The sequence below is a fragment of the Strix uralensis genome, chromosome 10 (genome assembly GCF_047716275.1).
Source record: "Strix uralensis isolate ZFMK-TIS-50842 chromosome 10, bStrUra1, whole genome shotgun sequence".
In the NCBI taxonomy this organism is placed as follows: domain Eukaryota; kingdom Metazoa; phylum Chordata; class Aves; order Strigiformes; family Strigidae; genus Strix; species Strix uralensis.
The window spans coordinates 22,724,423-22,750,216 of NC_133981.1; the positions used below are offsets into that span (position 1 = coordinate 22,724,423).

The 25,794-nt window shown below is 36.5% G+C and overlaps 1 protein-coding gene across 8 annotated transcripts in view; it reads right to left on the reverse strand.

Annotated features, from left to right (window-relative positions):
- Positions 1 to 25,794, reverse strand: part of RAF1 (Raf-1 proto-oncogene, serine/threonine kinase) — an 80,845-nt gene that overhangs the window by 10,326 nt on the left and 44,725 nt on the right. For 2 of the 8 annotated variants that reach the window (XM_074879733.1, XM_074879730.1), the window contains exons 2-12: positions 23,583 to 23,638; positions 15,157 to 15,372; positions 14,098 to 14,210; positions 12,933 to 13,035; positions 11,263 to 11,420; positions 10,236 to 10,334; positions 8,617 to 8,770; positions 7,037 to 7,096; positions 5,198 to 5,225; positions 4,979 to 5,106; positions 3,822 to 3,939 (exon numbers count right to left, since the gene is read on the reverse strand). In XM_074879733.1, the coding sequence (XP_074735834.1) occupies positions 3,822 to 3,939; positions 4,979 to 5,106; positions 5,198 to 5,225; positions 7,037 to 7,096; positions 8,617 to 8,770; positions 10,236 to 10,334; positions 11,263 to 11,420; positions 12,933 to 13,035; positions 14,098 to 14,210; positions 15,157 to 15,363 (1,168 nt within the window). In that variant the 5' untranslated portion in view covers positions 15,364 to 15,372; positions 23,583 to 23,638. Of the gene's footprint in view, positions 1 to 3,821; positions 3,940 to 4,978; positions 5,107 to 5,197; positions 5,226 to 7,036; positions 7,097 to 8,616; positions 8,771 to 10,235; positions 10,335 to 11,262; positions 11,421 to 12,932; positions 13,036 to 14,097; positions 14,211 to 15,156; positions 15,373 to 18,363; positions 18,451 to 23,582; positions 23,639 to 25,794 lie in introns of all 8 variants that reach the window. The other 6 variants (XM_074879729.1, XM_074879735.1, XM_074879734.1 and 3 more) reach the window with 5 other exon arrangements.

A 25,794-nucleotide genomic window follows, 5' to 3' on the forward strand; every position in this document is an offset into this window, starting at 1 on the left:
CATTAATATATAGTTAAAATTGTTAATGTGTGCATAGGACACCTCTACTAATTTGTACATAGGTCAAGATTTTCCTGTAGACATATAAATTTCTATAGTAACAAGCAATTTACCTGAATTTCAGTCTAATGGAAAAAGTCATTAATTGTTCACATGCTTCCCTTCTATTTTTTAACAGCTATGGCTGGCTAGAACTACACATATGCTTTCTCCAGGATATGAAGCTACTAAAATCTCAAATAGTTGTTGAAAAGGAAGGTATTCCAGTGTAAGTGCATTCCCAGCACACTATTTCAAGTACAGTCACATCAGAGTCTCTTGGCTTCCAAACAGTATCCAAAGTTTCATCACTTTCTGTTTTCTATCCAGCTTTAGCCCACATATATGTATTTGTATTTTTAATTAATTAAATTTATATACTGAAGTTTTTATATCTATAAAAATGATATATATGTATATACATACACATCTTTTTTAATCTAAACTTTATTTTAAAAAAACCTTTCTAGATTTAAATACTGCTAATTTCAGGAATGGTAGGGATAAATCTTCTATCCAGGAACAGCAGAAAAATCATGAACAATATAACTGATTTTAGTATTTCACTAACAAGCCTGGGGAATATCTTACTGTTCTTTAAGCTGATACATTATAAAATTTTACTTAAAAGTTTTGTTTGACTTGCTTTCAGTATCAGTGCTTGCTTTAAATTTCAGTATCTGTAAAAGGGTAATACAGAGAGGAATGTATGATGATTCAGTGCTATCTGTTTGGAGACTGTTTCCAGAGAATGAAGTTGTAAAAACTTCTACAGAGTGTACATCCAGAAAACAGCAGAATGGAACTGATTCAAAAAAGGTACAATAGTGGAAAGAAGCCGACTGTTCTAACAAAAGTAAAAGCACTAACAGCAAGACCCACCAATTCCTCAGTGAAAGAAGTAAGCATCACATTCATTTTAACTACAGATGGACAGCATTTCAGAATTCAAGAGGGGGATAACCTTGCCTTGACTCTGTCACAGGAAGATAAAAGCAGCTTAAGAAACTGAAACTTCAATGTTAGTCCACATACAGTACAAAGATTTGAGAGGTGCTATACTCACAAACATAGGATTATCCCATACTTTAAAGGCTGCCGCCACTTAAGCATTACAGAATTATCACCTACATTAAAAATCTCCCTAAAGCGACAGATTCTCTGCTACCACAACTAGTTTTCTTCTTCTTAATATGTTCTCTTCAAAGATATATGCGAAGAATATGTTAGCATGTCTCTAGAATATAATGATCAACTGAATACATCAGGAATACTAACCACTGAATTAAAAAAAAATATTGCCAAAGTATGAGAAGGATATGCAAACTGATACTAGAAAGTTTCAGAGTACCCTCAGTGAACGGCAGTATCTTCCACTGTAGTTACCAGTTGCTTAATTTGCTGTATAATTTGAAGTCAGAAAGATGCACAAATACCGAACACATTATTATATATTTATATCTTCTTCCTTTAACTTCAGTAAATGCAATATACTTCCTATTTCATCCTCTAGCATCTTCATAAAGAGAACCACCTCGCACCGGCAATACGCATGATCTTTTGTAGCTTACAGATCTCTCCACTTACAGACCAGAACAGGAGAACGTAACTGATAGACTGCACTTTCATAGGACTAGCAAAACCACAGGCTCTGAAGCAGCCAGTTTCCTACTGCAACTCTTGCTGATGTACAATGCAAGGCCAGTAGGTGGTCTACCAATACTTGAAGTATATCGCTATGTGCTATGCCCAGACAAGGCAAGGATGCAGCATCCACTGATTACAGACCAAGTGTTTTCAGATTGTTTTTCAATACATTCTCCATTATGATCCTTGTTCCACGGATGAAGACATGTTTTTAACCTTACACTGTTCTTACTGAATCAGGTGCCACACTTTTTTTAGGCTTGATGGCACTTCCCAAGCAGTTTTCTCTACAGAAACAAATACACAATAACACTTGTTTTGTTTAGCAGCAATCTGAAGACAAATGAGCTTCCGCCACCCCCCAACCACCAAAACCCTAGAACTGATTACCAGGGTCAAAGGGGAAATGTGAGTGTTTATGATAGGTAGTCTTCCAACCCATTTAAACTGCCTTGGTTCTCTTTCCGCCTTTTAAATTTAGAAGCATGCTACAGGACACTACAGGATCCAAATGGGGTCTGTAACAGAAGTGGTGCAAATATGAAAATTAGTACTTAACCATCAGAACAATCTGGAAAAATATGGAAGTGCAAGATACCTGTTCAATGAGACACGCACTCCTCAGAGCAAGACTGTCCTTGACACTTCATTTTTATTTTGGAAGACTAAGTCGGGGAAGATTATTGGAAATCTAATTCGGTTTGCATATAGCTGTACACAACCTTCCACAGGTGCTCTCCAAAGGTTCATCGCAAACAGCCCTTTATAGTTGGGCATATTAAGAAACCCAACACGTCTACTTTACTCTAGAACTTCTACTTAAGTTTGCAGCAATCTCACCACATCAATTAATTTCATTTAGCTTCACCAAGGGATTTTTATTGCTGTATTTGTACTATTAGAATAGCTTACTATGAAAAAGTCTGCAGTTTCACTAATTTGCACAATGAACACCCAGTTTCTTCAATTCTAAACAGAAAAGACTTGCAAGAAATATAAACCTGGGAATCTTTTAAGACCACACCACAAATGATGGTTACAAAAAAAATAACTGGTAATTTAACTTCAACTTTCCTGAGAAATCAGGAAAACTAGAAACAGTTACCACAAGTAAGATACTGAATCTTTCCCATACTGAGTTAGGAGACAGCTATACAGCCATCTTGTGCACACAACTGAGGGGTCTTTCTAAATACTAGTTCCATGCATTTCCTATTTAACACACCAAAGTTCTTGATACATAGAGTTGCAAATGTTTTAGTAAAACAAATATTAACAAGAAATTCTCATTTATGACCTTGATTAGTAAAATCTCACTTAACCTAGTTTTCTTCTTGACTTCTGTGTTCTGTTTCACTTATATAATAAAATCAGTTTAACTGTTCAAGAATGTTACCTTTAGCATAAGAGTAGGCCTTCCGTTGATGTTGACAATATTTGGGCTTTAAGACATGCAAGTACTTATTCTTTAAAAATAGAGGGTGGAAGATAAGTTTCCAGATTTTTCTTGGTCATCTTATTTTATGACAATAATGCTATTTAAATTAGGGCCTGGAGACGTTTGTGTGTATTTCTTTAAATCACAAGCATGAATTTGAGAACTAATTCTGTAGTTCTGCAGTGTGCCTCTTTTCAAAGTATTCTAGATAACTTTATATCATAAACTCTCACATCAACCATTTTCTTCCTTAGAAAAACTCCACAGTAAAAACAATTTATGCTTATTTCCTTTCCCTGCCACCTTGAATATAAGTATGCGAATTAAACCACAGCACTATGTAAAAAAAGGTAAATATAATTTAACATCAGGCTGTGAAATTTCCCCACTAATTCAATCCTGCTAATGGAAAGAAAAATCTTTTCACAAAACAAGCTGTGCAGAACATGGTAATAAAGAAAACTATGTTGGCTCCAAAATAGTGAACATGTAGATGGCAGTTGTGAGATTCAGGTTTTGATGTCTGTTCTTTGCCTTAATTTCCCCACTGCTAATATTAGGAAACTAGTATTTCTCAAGTAGTAGCTTTGGTGGTAGATAAGCAAACAGCACCATTAAAACAATTTTACCTTTTTCTGGATTGCTGCCCTACCATATCAACATTTGGAGAAGACAGTAACACCTGTCAGGAACTTACCATGCCATTTGCCTTTGTAAACTGTTCCAAAAGAACCTGACCCTATTCTGGTAGAAAGCATGACTTCACTTGCTTCTATTTCCCAGTAATAACTGGAATCTCTCTGCCCACGAGGCCTCTGGAACAAAAATTGACATGGCTTTTACTCTAAGTATTTAATCAAATATATTATTTATACACACGAAGAATGAAACAACTTCCTTCATACAAGTTTAAGATGCATTGAAATCCTGAGGGTTTTGTCCTGCAGTTTGGACTTCTGTTTTTCTCCTCAATTTGTGAGGGGTGGTGGGTTTGTTTACCAAAAAAAAAAAAAAAAAAGACAAAACATTTTCTTGGATGGCTTGAACTGCTTAAGAAGCTATCATTAGCATAAGCACTAGAAACTTAAATCCCGATCTTAGATCTTAAGATGTTTTATAATCAACTATTTAAAGAGTTCTGAAATACTGACTCTTTCAGAATTACAATACTAAAATTCAGGAACTCATTTACATATTGAAAAGGAATAAACCAAAAAGATGAGAGCAGAATTCTCAAACATCTAAAAGATTAACAACTGTGAGTCCCACTAAGCAACTGTACTTTAATTTTTAAATCTTATAAGCCTTCAAAAAATTTGAGATACTATTCATTATTATTCTAACTTTTCTTTCTCTCCCCCCACCGCTAAGTTTAAATCAAGTCTTTGAGGAAACACTTGCATTTTGTTAAATCTATTTTTCCCTGAGACATTTTGACTAACTTTACTATGAAAATGATGGCATTATCAATATCCACTTTCTATGGAAGCTACAGGTCAAATAGTGATAATAAGGTTAACTTTAAACATATTAAAAAAGAATAAAAAAGATGCAGCCCCTAAAGATTTAGAAAAGTAATCCTCGAATCTGTACTGAAAAATAATTTCACGATACTGTCTGAAATTAATTTTCAATCCAGAACACTTTGTTCTGGGTATTTATAATGCAAGGCAATAGAGCCATCTTTCCCAAGTTAGTTAAAATTATATCGCTATTATATACACACAGTGCAGAACAATCCAAGATTACCAGCAGCTTTTATTGCCTTTTAAGTACAGATATTTACCCCAACACATCACCACTCCCAGCCTAGTTTAACATATTAAATAAAAATTAAAATATTACCATACTTACAATTTTGGTTTTTTCTTGTGTATTAGATCCAGGGGCTCTCTCTCTTTGGGCTGGGACTGGGGTTTTGGGCTGAGACCAGCCAGTTGGGCTCATATTGTTAGGACTTCCAGACAGAGCAGAGGGTGAGGCTTAAATATAAAAACAGAAGAAAAACTATTTATGAATCAGAAAATAAACACAAAATAATATTATAAGTTATTTTATTTTTTGAAACCATACCTGATTCACTATGGCTTCGAATTGCATCCTAAAACAGAGAAGACACATAATAAAGTTAATGAATGTATGAGAACATACAAAGGAACAAGCAGGAATAGTGTTGAAATAGTTCCTGACATTTTTGGTCAAGTGCTATACAGTATTGACCAACACCCTCCAAAAGATGACAGCTTGGTTATTTTCTAGTTACAAGAATCCTATATGCTAAAAAACATGCAATTTGTGAATTCTTACAAAACATAAAAAAATATTCACAGCATATTAAAAGGTATTACTAACAAAACAAGAAAAGAAAGAGGGGAAAAAAAAAGACACAGAACAAGAAGAAACACCATAAATACTGTCTGCATTCCCACCACTGGATTTTTGTACATGCTTGTATTTCAGATGTGAACATAGCTCCTGTGATGGTCCTGTATCTCTAGGGGACAAGTTCTCAAAGAGGTTTTGGGTTATAAGTAGGAAAACTTAAAAGTCCCTAAAATATTCCAAGTCAATACACATTTTGAAATATCTCTACTATACTATTTCAACCCAAAAAAGGCTACATCTAGCGGCCTAATACAAACCCATCTGATTTTCAAAACATTTTCCCACAGATTAAAGTTTGGCGATATTTGAAAAGCATGTTCTCACACAGTTCACTAGTTGGTACAGTGCGACAACTCTCACCTCATGCCACAGGCACGTTACAACACAATTCTACAGCCATGCACAAGATAAACTAAGCTCTGACAAACATGACTTTACAACTTTTCTCACCTTCTATGTATTATCCCAAAGTACATACAGGAAAGGTAAAATATCCAGGTACTGTATAAGTACAAAGCAAGAACATGCACTACAGAAATGTTAAATACTGTCAAAGTTAATAGAAGTCAATTCAAACTTTCTAACCAATTAGTAGAATAATAAATGTAAGATTTCATAGGAGGACGGAACAAGCCTACATTCCACCATACGGTTTTCAAATTAACTTAGATTATCCTTATTAAAGATTCATTTATGAAATACATAATTTTAGCTAGTTAGTTGCATTCTCCCAGGCTTCACTCTATATACAGTATTCTTGCAGAGTACCTCTACTCTATGCCTGAGTGGATTAAAATCTGCATGAACTACCAATGAAGAACTCTTGCAAGTTACTACTTTTGTCCATTTTGAGGACAAAAAAAATCTTTAAGAACCTGAATTAATAACAAGTGATGGGTTTTGTACATCAGCATGAGAATGTAACTGCTTTCAAGTAAGCTGGCAAAGGATAACTAATTTAAATTGTTCTCATACTTAAGTATACGTAATTTTTATTTAAGAAAAAAGAATTTTTGAACTTCCACCGATGTGAATATTTTCTTTTTGCTTATGAATCCTACAGCAAATGAACCAAAACCAGTGTTCTTAGAGTTGTTCTTACAACACAAATAACACCATACACAGAGCTGTAATCTGTCAACTTTACTTTGATGTGAAATAAAAATAGTACATCATGTTCTCATACAGTTATATTCAGTTTTCAGGGGAAAAAGCCACATAATAGATGTGTTTGTGAAGGCTTTGCTTTAAAAACTGTGTGACCGAATGCATCTCTAATCCAAGCATATTCAAATTCACACCCAATTTCATAGTAGTATGGATTCATCCAGCTAAACGAAGAATGAAGCTCTTCTATCAATTCGCCTCTTCCAGTTAGCATCCTCAATATTTAAATATAAACATGCTATAAAGATTTTCATCAAATCAACTCGAGATTAAACATTTCATGTGGACACTGCCATGGCTTACAAGTTATAGCAATCCTGTTAATCACAAGAAAACAAAAGGCACCAAGAAAATACCTACTCTTCCCCTCAAACAAAATCGTCTGCACCAGGAACTGGGAGAAGCATTCAGGCTGTTATTCTAGGCCAACATGGTAAGAGATAAAAGAAAAGAACAGAGGAAGTATAAAAAAAATTTAAAAAATTGTATGTTAGGATAAATGAAAGAAAAAGTAAACCTAATTTTTTTGATATATAATAATTAAGTGCAGCAGAACTTTTAAGTAAGTATTCCTGTTGAAACCTCGAAGTTCACTAGTATCCATCCTTTGGTAAACCACTTTATTAAGGTGGTCTTTCTCATACTAGAAGGTCTCTACTAACCTTTCTTGTGTGTTGGGTTTTTTTTTTAAGCCTTCTGAAAAGCAGCTATTGCCTTTAAGACATGACAATTATTTTTATTCAGTCCCTATGATATTATGAAGAGCCAGAATAGAAAGCACTTCTGTCTTTACTGCTACGCAAAAAGGATAAAGAAAGCAATGTCTCCTTAAAGGCTCATCACACTACTAAATTTGATAATTCACATCCTCTTTCTGGAGTGCTTCATTAATTTTTGTGTCATAAAAGATGGTCATCCAGGCTTCTGAAGCAGTAAAAAAGGCTGTAAGCTTAAGAAAACTGAAGAGAAAGGGAGGGTACCTTTCCCCATAAAGCCCAGCTGACACAAAGTTTCTAACCAAAAAGGCTTCACGGGGCTGCAGTGCACTTTTCTTCAGTTCCATAGGTCCAGAGGGCTTCTCTAGCATATTTCAGAGTCCTCACATTTCACAGAAGTCTGTAAACTACTAGTTGACAGTGGAAGTAAACTCAGCCGTCAAAGGCTTTTGCTTGGACTGAAGAGTTTTTAAACTATTCCAGAGCAAAAACCCAACAAACAGTGCTTTTTCTGAAGTCCTACAGTTCAGCACTTCTGCAAGCCTTTCTTGCACCCTTATTTTGTTAAGATTATCACAAAACAAAACCAAAAAACCCCCAAACACTTTAGGCCTGACTTCAAAGAGTTGTCTCTCACTACTGTCAGTCTAAGGTAGGAAAAAAAAAAAAAAGTGCTTGAAACCAAGTAAGAGCAGGAATATTCTCAGAGACAAATGGCTTTAGCACACAAGCGCAGAATTGCTGTTAATTCTGTACAGGTATAATACAAAACACATTGTCATGAAGCTTTGACTTGAGTATCCCAACTTGGACAACTACATCCAGACTTACAGTACCTGTAGTCTGATTTAAAATAAACCAGCCTCCCAACAAACCCAGATTTTTAAGTTTGAAAGAACATTTTTAGACATGCCTAATAAGTATTTCTTCAGCAAAACTGAGCTTCTTTTCTTTCCAGACCTGTGAAACTTGATTGTTAAGCTCCCCCACATCTTTACAGACACAAAAATCTACCTAGAACTTCAGTAAAGTTGATAAAGACTGCAAGAACGAACTATTAGCTTTCTATGCAAATGTGTCACCTATATTCTCCATCACTCGGCCAACTAAGGCAAACAGTAAGCAAACGACAGAAAGCAAAGAAGAAAAACCAACCAGTGACTACTAGATGGCAAGTCACAATTTTAGTTTAAATTTATGCCATTCCCTCCCTACCAATATTACCTCAATTATCCGGCTGTCTACAGGCATTGTAGTGCTAACCATATGGACATTTGGTGTGGATGTAGATCGCTGTCTTTGGGAAAGAGAGCCCTCAGAGGAAGGGTTTGATGTGTTGAATGTGAAGGCATGAGGTGTAGAATACCTGTGCTGGGAACTGAGAAGGAAAGAGAGAGAAAGGAAAAGTTGTGGTTATTTTTTCCCCTCTAGCAACTGAAAAATACTGTTTAGTATAACCTGTCCAAAAGCAATACACACAGAATTCCAAACAGAGAAAAAGTTGGGACCTACACACTAACTAAACTATTTGGTCAGTTGAATCATTCCCAATTTAACTTAGGAAATAAATTAAAAAAACTTGAAGATCTTGTCAGCTCACTTACTTATCTAGTGTGTTTAATGTAAGTCTGTTTCTGCCATTATAAATTTTGCCACAGTTCACCTTGATCCCCATCAAATCACATTTAATATACTGATAAAACACTGGCTCTGCTGGATTAATTCAGGTCTGTGAAATTTAAACAAACTGTTCATTTCAAGCTTGTTAAATGCATAGCTTAAGAGCTACTTTTACTGCTAAGCCCTGAATTCCTAAAGGTTTGCAAGACTGTTCAATGGTTCACACAGAACAGCCAGCAAGGAAGTCATGAAACCCAACACCAGTTAAAAGGAGGCCAACACTAAAATCCAGTTCAACAAAGAGTTATAAATCACAGCTAAGGTCACTCAAACCTTATTTATCCCAAATCACACAAGTATCTTAACTGAAATTAGCCAGCCTTCACAGAAAACTATCAAATTAATGAGTCATTGTTCAACAACACTGGAAATAAAAGTAAGATGGCAAAGAGAACATAAAAAATTCCTGATGCAGTTCCCACTAAATTAAGTAAATAAATATATAGAACCATTTGCAAGTCAGCTACATGCTCTGTGTCTCATTCCTGAATAGGCCAAGATTTTTCAAAGGGATGTAGAAAAAACAAAAGATGGCCTGCCCTCTTCAGCCTCTAGAATTTCAAGGAAAAAAAATACAGGCATAAATTAGGATTAGAAGACAGGCCCCTTTGAAAGGAAAGCAATTTTTATTCTAGCATTTAAAACTACAGGAACATTCTCTTTAGGTCTCAGAATTTTCTTTAGGAGGAGCGTATTTTTCAGTTTCCACTGTTCTTTCTTTAAACTCTTATCTGTCATCATAACATTAGAAAGTTATTTTAGTTTATGTATGCAAGTCACGCAAAACAAGTCTCAAACCCTTATATCTATACTACCTGATCAGATAAAATAAAATTAACTCACGAAAATACCAGAGGGAGCCCTGAATTTTCTTAGGCAGAAAAACAAAGGTCTCCAGAAAACCTTTAATACCCTCCCTTAAAAATCTTAAGACTAAAAAATTAAAAACATAAAATCCCAAATCAACATTTTGCTTGAATCCAAGAACAAGAAATTACACTACATGTTATCTATGATGAAGTGGTGTTGCCTTCTTGCACATGTATCCCAACGTTCTATAAGATTGTTCTATATTTGAGGAATTGGGGGTGTTTTGGTTTTTTTGTTTTGTTTTTAAACAACTGTATTTCCCAAAACAGAAATGACAGGAAATACTAGCTTACCTAACAGGTATCCGGGAGACAGACTCCCGCATCCGTCTCATTGTCAAGGGAGGTAGTGCAGGGACACCACTGTCACTGATATTTGAATTTGGGAACAATCTGAAATATCAACAAAAACAATTACAATTTCAACTGCTACACTACCTCCTGTACAATGCTCTTTAAAGCTGAAAATTTAAAGGGCTGTTTCTTTCCCGCATAATTAACTTCATGAACACATTCCTATCTTCAGATAATATTTTTCCTCTGTGTATGGTATGACTGAAAACTATGTCTCCAGACTCCCAGAGAAAATTTCCATGTGTTCTTTCTAAGCTTAAGATAAAAATCTTTTTACATCAGACTTCAGATTTTCCTGAAAGGATATTCAACACCAAATTTTTTAAGTTCTGTTAAACCCAGGTAGCACCAAATGGCACAAGTCATCCTACACTCTTAACGACTAGTCAGTGTAAGAATATGCATAACTGTATGACCAAGTTTAGTTACAAAAAATACAATCACTAAGTAGGACACATAAAATCAACTATAGGTTTTAACACTTTTGCATAAAAGGACGACTTCTAGCATGATTTTCAATTTTTCTAATCAGTATTAGGAAAGTATTATCAACAGGGTGTCAAAAGCTGTGGTAGCTCTGAACACTCATGCTTCCAACAGCTAAAAACCAACTGAACCACGACCTTTTTTTCTTCTAACAAAAGTGTTATGCGAGAGGAATTACGATTCCTCTGTTGAAACAGAGGGCATTAACTGCCTGGTCATTCAAAATCTTTGTTTTGCTTGTCCCAGAATATTAAAATTTACAGCAAGAACAAAATGCATTTAATGTAAATGGCCTTCTTCACCTGGGAATAGACAATCATTGCTGGCTGTTTTATGAAATCAATTCACAAGTTCTGTATGTTGATGAAAGTGACTACACTTCCCAACAATACAAATTTATCTCTATGATAAGAGATTAAAAAAAAAACTATGCTTGTCTGTCAGAGAATTACTGTTGCTATTAAAAAGGAACAGTCCTTACAAGAGTTGTCTGATATTGCTCCAGTCGACACACATGGTTGGAACTTTAGTGCTGCAGTGTTCATGGAATTTATAACCACATGTCTGACACCGAAACCCATTGAGCAGGAACTTCTGGCAGATGTCACAGAAAGCAAGCTTTAGAAATGTCTTCCGAGCCTAGAAAACACATTAAATGATTAATCCAAGCTACTAGCTTCTCTTCATTAGCTGAGATGAACATCTCCAGAGCTTGACATAAATAAATACCATGTTAAAATGTTACCAGTGTCCCCAAAGTGCTACCAAACTTAAAACCACACTTGAGTGTTCTTGCATATATTTCCAGTTTGGTTGCAAACCTGGAAAACTTACAAATATTTAGGGCTTTGTTTACCTGATTATTTTAAAAAGTGTTCTGTCAAATTCGAAAGCACTATTTTGTGCTCGGCAAGGTTACAGAGTTGGGTGGGCCAAGAATTGGGGCTTTTGTTTGTTTCTAGTATCACCAAGGAGGTGAAGGAAGATCAGATTTTAAGAATCACCTCATTTTTTTAATTAGACAAAATGCTTGTTGTGTGTTTATGACTAACCAATACCCCTTGCACAAGAAATAAATTCCTTAGTAAGTAAAACAGCTTAAGGAAATTCTACTTTTTTAAATGGCATCTAACAGTTTTTTAAAGCTTCTGAAATACAAAAAAAGATAAAATAAACTAAATGGTTTCTTCCTCTGGAGCATACTGTGGAGGAAGGTTCAAAGTTTGAGCTTCTTCCAGATCTGGAGAAAAATATTAGTTTTCTAGTGACCGACTGCAGACAATTTTATCTGTAGCTTTCTAAAAATGTAAAGTAGAAGCAAAGCTACTTTCAGTTTTTGTAAATCAATCCTAACCTTTCTAATGGATGCAAATGAAAATGCTTTAGTTTTGCCACTTGGCACAATATATTTCTAGGACAAAACAACAAAAAGGCTAGAATATAGGAATAGAGTTCCTCCCCAGGAAGAACAAAATAATACAAGGTAAAACTGTTAGAGCTAGGCATTATCTCTCTGTTAAAAAAAAAAAAAAAAAAACCAAGCTCTACTTATTTGCTCTATACCAAGCAAATAATCCATTTTTGAGAAGGAATTACAAATCTAAAGTCTTTCATCCCCGCAAAAAACACTCTGTCAAATTACAAAGCAGCATTAGCTCACAAAACAATGTCATGACCTTGCAGAATTAACAGCACCCCTGTACAGGCAGTGTCATTAACAACAGTCCAATAATGCTGCCAAACTTATTCAGCCTTTTTTGACTGATGAGCCAGAGACTGAAGACACAGGTTATCTCCTAGTTCTGGACTTTAAAGACATGGTATGTTAATATGACAGTTACTGAAATATATGTTTACATAAAATAAAAATGGCAATCATCAGACCTTTGAAGAATATGTGTAATGTGAGCTTTTAAAGCCTCTTGACACTTGGGAATCACTAAACGTAGACAGAAATCTGGCATTTCATTGCGAATTGATATTTAGCCAATCTAATTTGTAGGGAGTAGGGGTGAAGAATCAAATCACCACTTCTGAAATCCCCCTGTGTTTGGAAAGCCAAAAGGGACATAGTTCCTAAACCATTCTTTGACTGAATATGTGGTTCAATTGATACAATTTACATCAAAATACAGAAGACGAAAAGCTTACAAAATTGTGTGTAGTGAGTGGAACATGATCAAGAAAGTCCACTTGCAGTTCCTCTCCAATCAAGGAGGCAGCATCTGTATTCCAATCCAAACGCACTTTTTTTCTGGAAGAAAGAAAATGGGGACAACAAATTACTTAGGAGATAAGAAGTCTGGCCTAATGAATGATCTATGTTTTGTGAGTTTTCTTGAGAAAACTGAAAACAAATACAAAAAAGCGTGGCTAACCTCTTACAGTGAGCTATATTTCAGTGTCTTTCACTTAAAAAATTAGAAGCAACTTTGAAAACACAGCAATTCACCTTCTTCTGTTTATTTTATAACGTGTGAGTCATTTACATATAAAGATTATTTTAAATAAGACACCTAGAAGCTGCAATAGAGTCAAAGAAATACCCTTATAAACAAAACATAAGAAATTATGAATGGCAGACTTAGTGACATGAAAGCTGTATTATGTGCTTCAGCACTAAAGTTACTGGTGACCCCAGAATGGACTCAGTTACATAGAGATGTAAACCCACAAATGACTGCCTCATGATTGAGGCTTAAAAGAGCATTAAGCCCAAGCCTTACGAGGTGTGAAGTTAAATGTATTAACTCCATGAGATACCTTCACTCCCTCAGCTTGTAAAAGAATCATTTGGTATTTAATAGCAGCATCCCCGGTCCTACAAAAAAATAAGGAATATCTGAAGTGAGATTTAAATCCAAACATTGAAAAGTTGTAAAGGAATGTAGAGCCTTAAAACTGAGCACACAGAGGAGACGTTCATTTAAGTTGGCTAAGAATCACTAGCACTGAAGTTTACCAAGTACAAACGCAGAGGAGAAATGCACCTCAAATACGAAGGCATGTCGCATCATTTTATCTAGAGTATGACAAAAGCCTCTGTAAGACGCTACAAGTACTTGAGTGTACCCCTCACTTTTGAGTGTTTTTAATATTTAGCTTTAAAACAAAAATAAAATTTTTAATACCCAGGAAGCTGAAGGAGTTGCCCTAGAGGAAGGTAAAGAAAACAACATGGAAGTGTTCACAACCAAATTCTGCTTTTAAAAGAAACTAGCAAGAGAAAGGAAGAAAGCTTCATTGCTGCTATTCTAAAAACAAGATTCTTACATCCTCTAGTTGAAAGTTTCACATATAAATTCCAGACTCTTACCCTTTTGGTTCAGTAAGAAGTCGAAAAACTGCACAGCATTCTGGCTGCAGACCTCTTACTTTAAGTGCCTTCATAAGACAGTCATGCAACGTCATCCCATTTCGCACATTTACCTATGATCAAAGGAAAAAAAAAAAAACTTTAGTGAGTGATTCCAGAAGTAAGTTCTTTAAGTTTTTTTGGTTTGGGGTTGGGTTGTTGGGTTTCTTGGGGGGGGGGGGGGGGGCGTGGGGAGTCAGTCAGTCCTTTTTTTTCCTCCTTCTCTTTATAAGTTCCAGTAAAACTGCACAGCTGTTCACTTTTGAAGTTAATACATAGATAAATAAAAATTACTTGTATGATGTAACAACAGTCCGCTGTGCCTTCTGATTTAACTTGCCGCACGGTAAGCCAACCTGTCAGGCAGGCATGTTTTCTGCCATGAACTGTTGTGTACTTATGCAAAGGAAGTTTTGAAGCCGTTTTATAACTTTTCAATTTCTTACAATTACTAAGTTTCTGTGAAACAGGATTTTATACAGCCCTCATACAAGTAGGTAGCCTATAAAAGTAATAAAAATGCAGGCAAATGGAGTTACTTTAAGTATAGAAAAAGGCTTAATTTAGATTTCAGGGAACTTTGCATAAGACTATTATTCGTACACTCAGCTCCAAGAAATCGAATAGAAATATTCGCTCAAGAAGTTTCACTTTGGCTTTAACTACCATACTTCACTGTAGGCATTCAAGTGAAGAAATCGGTGACAGAAACCACTACATGTTTTACTTCATACAGGCATCATTGTTTAGGTCAGCCAACTACTGTCTTTTAATGTTAAGTATGTAAGCAAGTATCCTGATCGTGTATATCGGAAAAATACAGCACTGAGGTAGAGAAATACAGGTTCTCAAAATACAGATACACTGCTTTCAAAAGGTGTCCTCTAGAATTAACAAACCAATGACAACACAATCACAGTAAGACCTTTGTGAAGCCTGGCATTTCTCTTGCCAGGCACGTCATAGCGTTAGCAATGGGAACAGTACGACGTTTCTAACATAAAGGTACTGTAGACTTACCACCGTGCGCTGCTTGTTGGGCAAGAAAACACGAATAGTATTACTAGTTTTGGACGTATCTGATATTTTGCCATCATCAGATGCTCGGCGTTGATAACCAAACTGCTGGACAATAGTAGGTGAAATACAGTTTGGGCCATCAAAGACAGAATCCTTGAGTCCAAAACCATTACTGATAGTCTTCCAAGCTCCCTGAATGTGCTCCATTGATGTGGTCTAAGAAACAAAAATGGAGAGTCAGGGAAAATTACAATATCCTCCGCAATAATGTGGTACTCTCTCTTCCTGAGACAACAGACCTCACAGCGTCTTTTGAAAGCATCTGAAAACTGCACTGCCTTCTCCCTTGTGATGTGATCAACCTACACACACATGGTACAGTTCACCCACATCTGCAAAATTAGCCTTAGTCTTGAAAGCATTTGACTTTCTGCACATAAAGAGATCGTCAGTAATATATGCATAATTCCTCTCACTGCATCTCTGGTGTCACAGGAACAGTTTACCATCATGTTAGTTTAGATAATCAGTGCCTGAAGGGCCTTCAGAAAGGTGGCTGGATGCTAGCTGCAGGCCAAAAGAACAGTCCTGTAAGCCAGATATGACATGGAAGCATTAGCACAGACTGTAGTATTAGGAAAAAGGCCCGACAGGAATTATAATAAAAAGCATTCACAGAAGAAATTCCATTTTTATCAGTGATTTTGGGGCTTTTGTTTGGGGCAGGGGGTTTTGGTTGTTGGTTTGTTTTGTGGTTTCTTTTTTTTTAAAGGGTAGCAAGTTTAATACTGTTAGTGTACAACAAAAACATAACATTTTAATAGTATCACAATTTACATAGTATGAAACAGCAAAAAAATTAATTCTAAAACCACACACACACTATGCTCAGCTACATTTCACCATAAACCTCTCCCGGTGCAGGGACACGAACAACCCCCTGCATACCTCCAAATCAGCACACAGTACTCTTTCTGCACACTCAGGGACAAAGATAAAGGTACCAGTGTATTTTTTTCCTCAGCTATCACAGCTTCAATGCAGCTTGAACCCCAAATGCATCATTCAAAACTAAGCAAAAACAAAGTCTCAAACATGTACTCCTTGCTAAATTTCCAAGTAGCCAGATTAATTACCAAGCTTTCAAAAAGAAAAACAAAAATTAAAAAAGGAACAGTGACAATAAGCATGGTAGTTCTAACTTCCTAACTAATTTCCTCCATAAAACATCTGAGAAACTGGTGTCCAGAACTACACAGTGCAAGTGCACATCTTTTGTCATGTTAGTAGATTGTTTCCAAATTAATCTTCGGGGGTTGTGCACACACAAATATTCCTGATCACCTCAATGAAAGGTAAAGAAAGTTGTATTAAAGCTGCAAAGTCAAAAAGCAAATCAGTCACAAAATGCCAAAATAAAGGTCTTCCAGGCAATCTTAATTCCATCGCCTTATGGTCCAGGAAATACTTACACTGAAATACCTACATTGTTCCCCTGAAATCACCAATAACTTAATTCAGTACCTAACACAAAACACTCTTTTCCTGAACACCGATCAGTATCTATTAAAGTCTCATTTCTTGTGTGGTCCTGTACCTCCTTTGTTGCAAATTATTTGAACCCTCCAATTCATTTCCTCATGCCCTTTTGTGTAGCACCCATGCCAAAAGAAAAAAAAAAAAAAAAAAAAAAAAAAAGGAGCTCCTCTTATCCCACACATTCACATGCTTATGTCAGAGAAAAGAAGACGGTGTTTGTTACAGTTGAAGAGCTAAAGTATTGGAATTCATGGAAAAAAAGATCTCCAGTATTAAATGTGCATTTTCAGATGCCCAGAAGGATAAACTTTGAATTTCAGAGTGTTTTCACTCACAACACAATTCTGAAAAGCCTTAGCTAGATTTGTAAGTACTCAACATTGCTACAGACCAAAACCCAGATCTGACTAGTAGCTAGAAAGGAAACATGTAACAACAAACTTAAAGAAAAAGGTTTGGTTTCTATGAAGCACCTACCATCGCATGCAAGGAACTCTTAGGCCTCTTACATTCTCTCTACAGAAGGATCTTTTGGTCAGTTCATGAGCATTTCTCTCACTGACAACATACCCAACGACAACATGCATATCCCCTCCTTCCCTCCTGCCAATCGTTGTCATTCCTGCTTCAATGCCATCAGGTGTGCAGGTCCAGTTGTTCAAAGGTTCAAAATATTTAAATGTCAGTAAGATTTAAAACTCAATACCCAATCAACATCTAGTAGGATTTAGATACAGCTAAATGAGTAACTCATCAGATGGTAACAATAAAATCAGAGTGGAGATAAACTGTTAGGTAAGAGGGGTAAGATGAAACCCAGACAGCTTATTCTCTTTCCTCCTCTTACCCGCTATGGGGAAGCCTACTTTATTTCACCCTTCTAGGTAATGCATGAGACAAAACAAGAAGAGGAGCTCAACTGGATTTCTCTACTACGTAAGTTGGGATAAGGGATAGCGGAGCAACCACCAAAACCTCTTTGCTGTCACTGCTCACGTAAGTTGACAACACCCTAACGTTACAGCCTTTGTATTTAATATATTGACATGCTGCCAACATTTCCTGAAAAATTCACGAGAAAACAGGAAATGACAAGAAATTCAAACTTGCACCTTGAAAAAAGCTAAGTTTCATACCAAAAAAGGTACTTCCCTGCTCTAATGGTGTTCTCTTGTTCAAATATGAAAGGCCCACTGCATACTGTAGAACAGCCTACTAGAAAAGACATTTTGAGGTAGTTGTACACACAGTCAGAAAAACTTTATAAGAGAGCAATGGCTAGCAGTCTTCTGTACAAATACACATTGTACAAAATGTACAAAATACAAATGACAGTTGTACCTCTGATTATGCATCTGCATCCTTCCCTTTCCAAGGATCGTTGCCTCAAGTAAGTGCTGGATATTCCCAGGACTGTGTACGTCTGGCATAATCCTCTATTCCAGCAATGCCCTGCTCTCTCTTGCCACCATGCCTCATCAGTGCATTTTTGCCATCTTTTTGGCTGCAGCTGATGCCTGTGTCCCTGGCAGCTTGGGTTTGCTCACTAGTGTTAAGAGTTCTTTTTCTAGAAAATGAAAGCACCTCCTCACCTCAGCAGGCAAATTTAAACCATGCAATCCTTAGCTCTCCGCCCTGTTTAAACTGAAGGCTATGGGTTCTACTCACATGCTTCAAGAAGGAGCCACCACTGAAGGGAGAAGATGAGAACTTAGCTCAGATCTGGCCTGGAGTGGACACAAACCTGCAAGTGGCCTGAGGGTGAAGGGGTAGGGGAGAAGAAAGGGAAGTTTAAAAGACATTAGCAGTCTTCCAGGGAGAGACAGGGAATCCGTGATGAAAAGTTGCTAAAGCTGCTCTTGGCATCCATGGTACAAGGACATGCAGTTGGTAAGGTGGAGCTTGTGGAAGAAACAGCAGTAATCAGTTGTCCTGTTGCTGACTTTTGCAACTGTTCAGAGGCAACCCTCATGTGTGTGACAGGAGGCTCCAGGTCCTCAGAAATACCTCTTCGCTCAGGCCAAGAGCCTTCTAATCAAGAACACTTCAATTCTGAAACCACATGGGCAGCCACTGGACACGCCCACTTCTCAAACCTAGTCACTGTTCTCATTCCAAATTATTATCATGAAAGAATAGAGACAGTCATAAAATCTGCTTCTTAAGAAGTAATTTACAAATTAATTACATCTTTCCCATGCCCTCTAGTGTAAAGAAAGATAGCTTAAAAAACTATATGAATATATACAAAAATATCCACTCTGAACTCAAACAGCTCACTGCATATATAAATATGAGGCAAGAGAATTAACATGGCAACTACTTGACCAGCTTTGCACTGACCAGAAAAAATTAAATATATAATCTCATATCTTCTCCAACTCTCTCAAGATATACACCAATTCACTCCAGTGAAAAGATGTCTGATGTGTTCTAAAGAGAAATTTAAACTAAAGGAGGAACGATTTTACAATTATGTCTCCATAAATACATAATTCTTAGTTTGTCTATTCCAGAAAAACTAGCTTTTCTTCACTTAAATGAGTTACAAGCATGTTTTTGAAATGTTATCATTACCAGATACGAGATTTATGTTTATGCCATGCTCAAATAATCCATTGCCAGCTGAATGTTTTCATGCGTCTCTAAAATTTTTCTTTAAAATTTTTCTTCCTGCAACTCTTCACTTTCATGAAAATGACTTCAAACAGACTGTCTACAACTGAAAAACTGCAACAGCAGCATTCAAAGAATATTTTAAGATATTAAAGTATATCAGTCCCCTTGTAGATCCAGTACTGCTAGGAAACTGATACTGCTTCATTTCATATTAAACATTCTATCTGAGCAGAAGAAAAAAATCTCATACTATTCCTTCACCTCCCACAGGTATACCGCACACTGTGACCAAGACTGCACTTTTCATTAGTACTTTTTGCATAGATTACAGTTTCTAATAATTAGTCATTTGAATGAGCATTAAAACCAAATGCACAAAACAGCTACGCAATGTGCACATCTCACAGTAACAAATTCCTAGAGATCATTCACTTATATCCACTCAGATCATACACTCGTATCATTTATTCATATCCGAAAGATACTTTAGATTCCTTTTAACTTTTTCTATGACCAGTAAAAAGTGTTTAGTCTGAACTGTTAAAAATTTCAGTGTGTCTCCCTAAGGAATGCTGAAACTGGTAATGAAGAAGCTGGAAAATTCACAGGATACAAAGCTAAACTCCTCTCAGTATAGAGCTTAGGTGCTTTGCCTTTTCCTTTATTTCTGAAACCAAAAGCTTTTAAAGAAAATGTAAATGCAGTTCCCCTTCCCAACACACACATGCTGCCATTTTTATCCACACGAACAATTAACAGTCCCAGTTACATTTAATGAACTACATATAAAAGGCAAATCACCACAGAACAAAACCGAGAATCCATTTCAAAATTAAGATTTTTGTTAGAAAATATAAGCTTTAGAAGTTGCTTATAAGAAAAGTTTTCATCTCTGACACAAAAAGATCAGTAATACATTTAACTGAGGTCTTTTCTCAGTTCCCCTCCCAATCAGTAATTCTCAATTTCTTTGATATTGCACGGGTGACCACTTGCCAGGGGGTGGCGGGGGGGGTGGAGGCGAGGAAACCCACACCAAACAAGTATAGCAGTATTTTTTAAAAATAGCTTTTCATATCAGTAGAAGATAAATATGGACCCATTCCTATATTAATAAATAAAGCTGTGATCCATGTAAACATAAATGCAGGGCATGAGTTAGGATCAGTCCAGCAACCCAAGCAGATCTCTCGTACGTCTACAAGGTTGGTGTTTATCTATCGACACAAAAAAGCAAGCTCTTCCCTAAGAGAACTAACAAAAATTTTTTTTTAAATTAACATGAGGAAATGTTATTGTTCAGGGGAAAAAAAAACCACCAAAACCAAACAAACCCCCAACGAACCAATACTGAAAGATTACACATATAACTTCTGCCTCAGTTGTTCTGATCTTGGAAGTATCTTTTCTCATCTTTTTCTCTATTTCTCGGAACCATTCATTTCTTAGTCACTACTTCAGCCATTATGCTGCTAATGTAATTTTGAAGTATTTAAGGAAAAAAATAACATTGGTTTTCCAACAATTGGGCTCTACAGTAAGGAGGGCTCAAGCAATACAACTGTCTGACTGATTAATCCTGTGCAAGATTAACACCTTTTTTTATTTAAGAGTAACTTTCAGACCGAAACTTTGGTGAGTAAGCATAAACCAAGTCATACTACTTGGATGTAGTAGGCTGTACTTTGGGCTCTGGTTATTTATATCGGTTATATATATTTATCACCAAAACTATCTGCACCTTTGGACACTCTGTGCCTGATCTCTTGATTTGAACAGCTCTAGGCTACTTTTCCTAACCAATTTTTTAGGAAGATCTGTTTGGCACGTCCTTTCCACACAGATCATTCCCATGTCAGTCACCTATTTCTTTCCACGTGAAATTTCTATCAAGTGCAAATGTGGAGCTCGATAGTTTCCCTACAAAACCTGAATTCCTTCATTAGAGAAGCCAGAGCACTGAACACTCTGCTTGTATCTAAAAGAGCACAAAGAGATATAGAATGCAAAATCCTTCCCTTTCCCAAAGCAAAAACCAATCCCAGGTAAAAAGCAAAATGCAGCAAGAGTTTATATAGATTCACAAAAAACGTTTATAAAATTGCTATTAAAACAGCTATGAAAGAAAAAGGCAAGCAAGGAAAGTACACAAATTTTGCACAAGTTTTGCTAATAAAGCACCAGAACTCTATGTGATGGAGTAAAATTTCCACTTCTTTTTAGTATAATAATTTATAATTTTTATCTTATAATCAAAATTGATAAATATGGAGGAGTTGCCACCCAATGTTTTAAATGTGTTCTCTTAACAACATGAAGACTATTAAAGCTGGTGATGTTTAAGACATTCTCATTTTTTAATTTGGTAAATTTAAATGCTTTACTAGAAATAGGAAACACACTGAACACTGCTCTCTTATACCTGATTGTACCAGAATCACATTATATGACTTTCTTGTCACGCTTTGCTTTCTTGTTTCTTCACCATCATGTTACACTCTTCTCAGCAGAATCCTCCAAAGACAGACAGATCTTTAAAGCAGACCTTGCATGGCAGAAGTGGGGCTAAGAGTTTACATGTGTATTGACGTTACACAGACAAGACACTTTGGACAAGCATTTTTTTCCCCCCCAGTCTTTCAATCAACTGTACATACATTCCCAGACACGTGCCTATTTGCATTCTGAACTTGCTCATGCTTGAATTGTTTCAAGTACGGATGAAAGCCCCAAACTGTGTTTACAGTTGCCTGGAACTCATCCACTTTACAGCAAGGATGAAAAAGTTACTCAAATGTCAGCAATCCACCAAATGCCCTTCCCACACAACTTCTCAAGGATTAAACAAAAGTGACTGAGAATCTCAGCAAAGAATTACTGGCTCTGTCCTCCCTCAGTTGCATGTAGTAAATGAAGTAGCACTGAGGACTCCACCACTGAGAACATTTAAACTAACCTCAGTTTTGCTGAAAAGGAACATAGTCTGAGATTAGGTTATTCAAGTAACTGCTGGGAGCTGCTAGTAACGCAGGCTAGCTGTACAGTTCAGACATACCACAGTTACTGTTCAAATATTGTTGCAAAATACCAGACGATGCTAGATTATCTGTACAGTTAGACAGAACAGAATGCAGTGATCCAGCTAATTCAAGAGTTAGGTGTTCTCTGCAGTCACTCAGGGCAGCTCTAAACTAATACATCTTATTTATTAAATGTAGGCTCTGTGCCAGAACCAGCAATGCCACCGGGAGGTGGATACTGCAATTGTAGGAGCCTGGGCATAGAAATAATGTACAGATCAGAGAGGAGGGAGGGAAGGCAGGGAATAGGGGCAACAGCACCAAGAAATGTTTGGAAGGAGTCTTGAGATATTTTTGAGAGAAGATAGAACAAATGATTCGCCTTTGTATTTTATTATAAAGTGCACCTGGGAATAGTTGAACGTATGTTTCTGCGATGTGAACTAAACCTAACGTGATACTACTTGAGTATTTTAGTTACAAACTGCCTGGGACAGCTCTGTCAACTTCATTTTATTGTTTCCTATGCACTGGTATTCGCAAAGAAGCCTGCATAAAATGGCAAATAAAAAGTGAACGCAATTAGAAATTGCAGATTGTATACAAGCAAAATTACTTAACCATGTCAAATATTTACTGTCCTGACTGCCTCCAAAAAGAAATTACGCTCAATTTTAACTCATTATCTCACTAAATACATCCATGAAATTACAGATCTTTGGGTGGGGTTTTATTTATTTAACAAAGTGCCATAAGACTTTGTTTCAGAGGTACAATCTCAGAGGAAAAAAAAAGAGCAACAACCACCAGTTGGTTGTAAGATAACGTAGATAATGTCACAGACATGATTTACATTAGGTCTGGATTATTCACAACAGACATTTAGTTGTGTGGAAAGGCAAATGCTATTTGGAAAAGACAGGCAAGTATCAAGATCTAAAGATCTGCACTGAGGAAGGGCTTTCTCCCTGCAAAGTAAATATCCATGGAGACTGACTAAAGTAAGAGCTTAAGTTAAACATACACTTCTGATAAAGCAAACACTGGAGCAACTGTAGATATCATATCAATTTTGCGGAATTTTTCAAAAAACAAAAAAGCAAATTTTAATAGCAGTGAAGGAATACAAGCACAAAGCTCGGTTGTGATAAGTTTCCCTCTCCACAGGAAAGAACCAGGGACGTCAGAAGAAAGAATGGGGCAGGGTAAGGAGGAAGGGAAATATAACCACAGATAGTTAATTTATACCTTTAGTTTTCCTTTAAGCAAATGAAGTCCTATCACAAAAGGATGAAGTACATCATCTGTGGAAGGCAACACAAAAAAAGAAGATATTTACTATTTTAATAGACAAACTTACATAGATGCACAACATACCAAATTAATAACAAAAAAAATGTTTAGTGAAATACATCAATAGTAGAGTTAACTTATCATCCTTCTACTGTTAAGAATTTTCAGGGCCTCCTAGCTTCTCATTATTTTATGCAACGTTTCAGTGCAATGAGACGCACTGTGTAAGGCCAGACTGCATGACAACCAATGCTACCCCAGCTCAATGTAATCTCATTCTTATTCAAGAACATCATAAGCTAAAAACTCACTGAAGTAAAAATTAAGTACAAGTTCCTCACTTTACACAGAAACACCTTGCTGACTCACAAATGTTATGACAAATCTTGGATCCAAAACAAGCAAACAAAGTAGTAAGCAGCTAAGCGTCTGAAGGCTCTCTGTATCTTGCATATAAGCATTAACTGTAAGAGGAAGAATTTCTAGGGAAGCTGAAGAAGTCTTGATTAAAAGACTGGAAGCTCAGATTAGTTAAAGAAAGAAGTGTAAGTCAAACGTAGAAAAATATTCAGTAGATAGTAAATGGTAAAATGCTTTCTTATCCAAAGTTCCCATCCTAATTCACAATTCCTAAAACAATCCTACGCAGAGATGATTAGAGAACGCAAAGATGCAACACAGTCACAGAGTCATTGAGGCTGGAAGGGACCTCTTGAGATCATTTAGTTCCACCTCCCTGCTCAAGCGGGGTCAGCTACAGCAGGCTGCCCAGGACCACATCAGTTGGGTTTGGAGAAGCTCCACAAATACACACTCCACAGTCTCTCTGTGCAATCCATCCCAGTGTCCAACCACCCTCACAATAAAAAGAAGTGTTTTCTCATGTTCAGATGGAGATTCATGTGTTTTGATTTGTGCTCACTGTCCCTAGTGCTCAGTGACAGCACCAGTGAGAAGAGTCCGGTGTCCTCTTCATTCCCTCCCATCAGTGTCTTTATACATTGACGGGATCCCCTGCAAAGCTTTCTCTTCTCCAGGCTGAACAGTCCCAGGTTCTTTTTTTTTATATGGAATACAAGAAAGCGTACATTAAAAAATTCAAGAAGAGATCTTATATTGCTAGCTCACTTTTGGTTAGAAGTATCTTCTCTCCTGGATAAGCAGGTGAGGGAAAGGCTTCAATGATTTTACCCAAGACAGCAAACTCCCCAAGACTAACAAGAAACCAGAAGAATGCTTTGGGATCTCCACCTTGAGTCACTTAGTAATTTTAAAATCAAAACCTACTTACAGTCTGAACTGTACGTTTACCCTGCTTACTAACTTGCATAGCTCTCTACAGCAAACATTTAGGAATGTGACATACAAAATACTGTGAATATGGTTTCCATTGTGGAAAAAGACAAACAGGGAGACTGGGGAGAAGGGAGAAGTATTTCTGTCTTTTTCACACTTGAGAAAAAGCTGAGATCTTTAGTTCTAACAGAAGACAACCAGTCAGCAATAATGACATATTTTAAAAATAACCCACAATGAATCAAGGGGGAGGAGGTGTTGTTTATTTGTTTATTTTTTAACAGATAACATTACTGAGGAATAAGGTGTGGAAAGTGATGTGACCAGAAAGTATGTGGGGGCAAGAAGCAAAGAAAGACAGGGAAGATCAAAAACACTGTAAGAACCATAAGAATAAGCAGAGGACCAAAGAAAGACATCCTCATAAGAACCAATATCGTCATGTGGGGGTGAGGGGGAAGTGCTCAGTTGTTGTTTTTGGTTTTTTTTTTTTTAAAGTAGCTATGTTGACAATTGGAAAACTGATAAAAACAAGGATACAGTTATGATCCTCACATTTAGCTAAGAGGTCAAGAGATTTGTAAAGACCAGTTCCTGAGGAAAGCAAGAGCTAGAAACTGAGCTGTAAAGAGTCTGGGACAAACTTTGAGAAAATTAATCCAGTCAGTATGATGGACGATGTTAGATGAAAAACTGGAGAGAAAAAACTGATGGGGAGGTCTAGACATTTTACAGACTGAAAATCAAAAGCATTTTCATTGTAAAATCAGCCAGAAGAAAAAGGAATCTCACATACAAATCAAGAAGTGGAAGCATAGCATAAAACAAGTTTGATGGGTTGAAGAAGCAGGTACAGTATTTTGACCTGCAA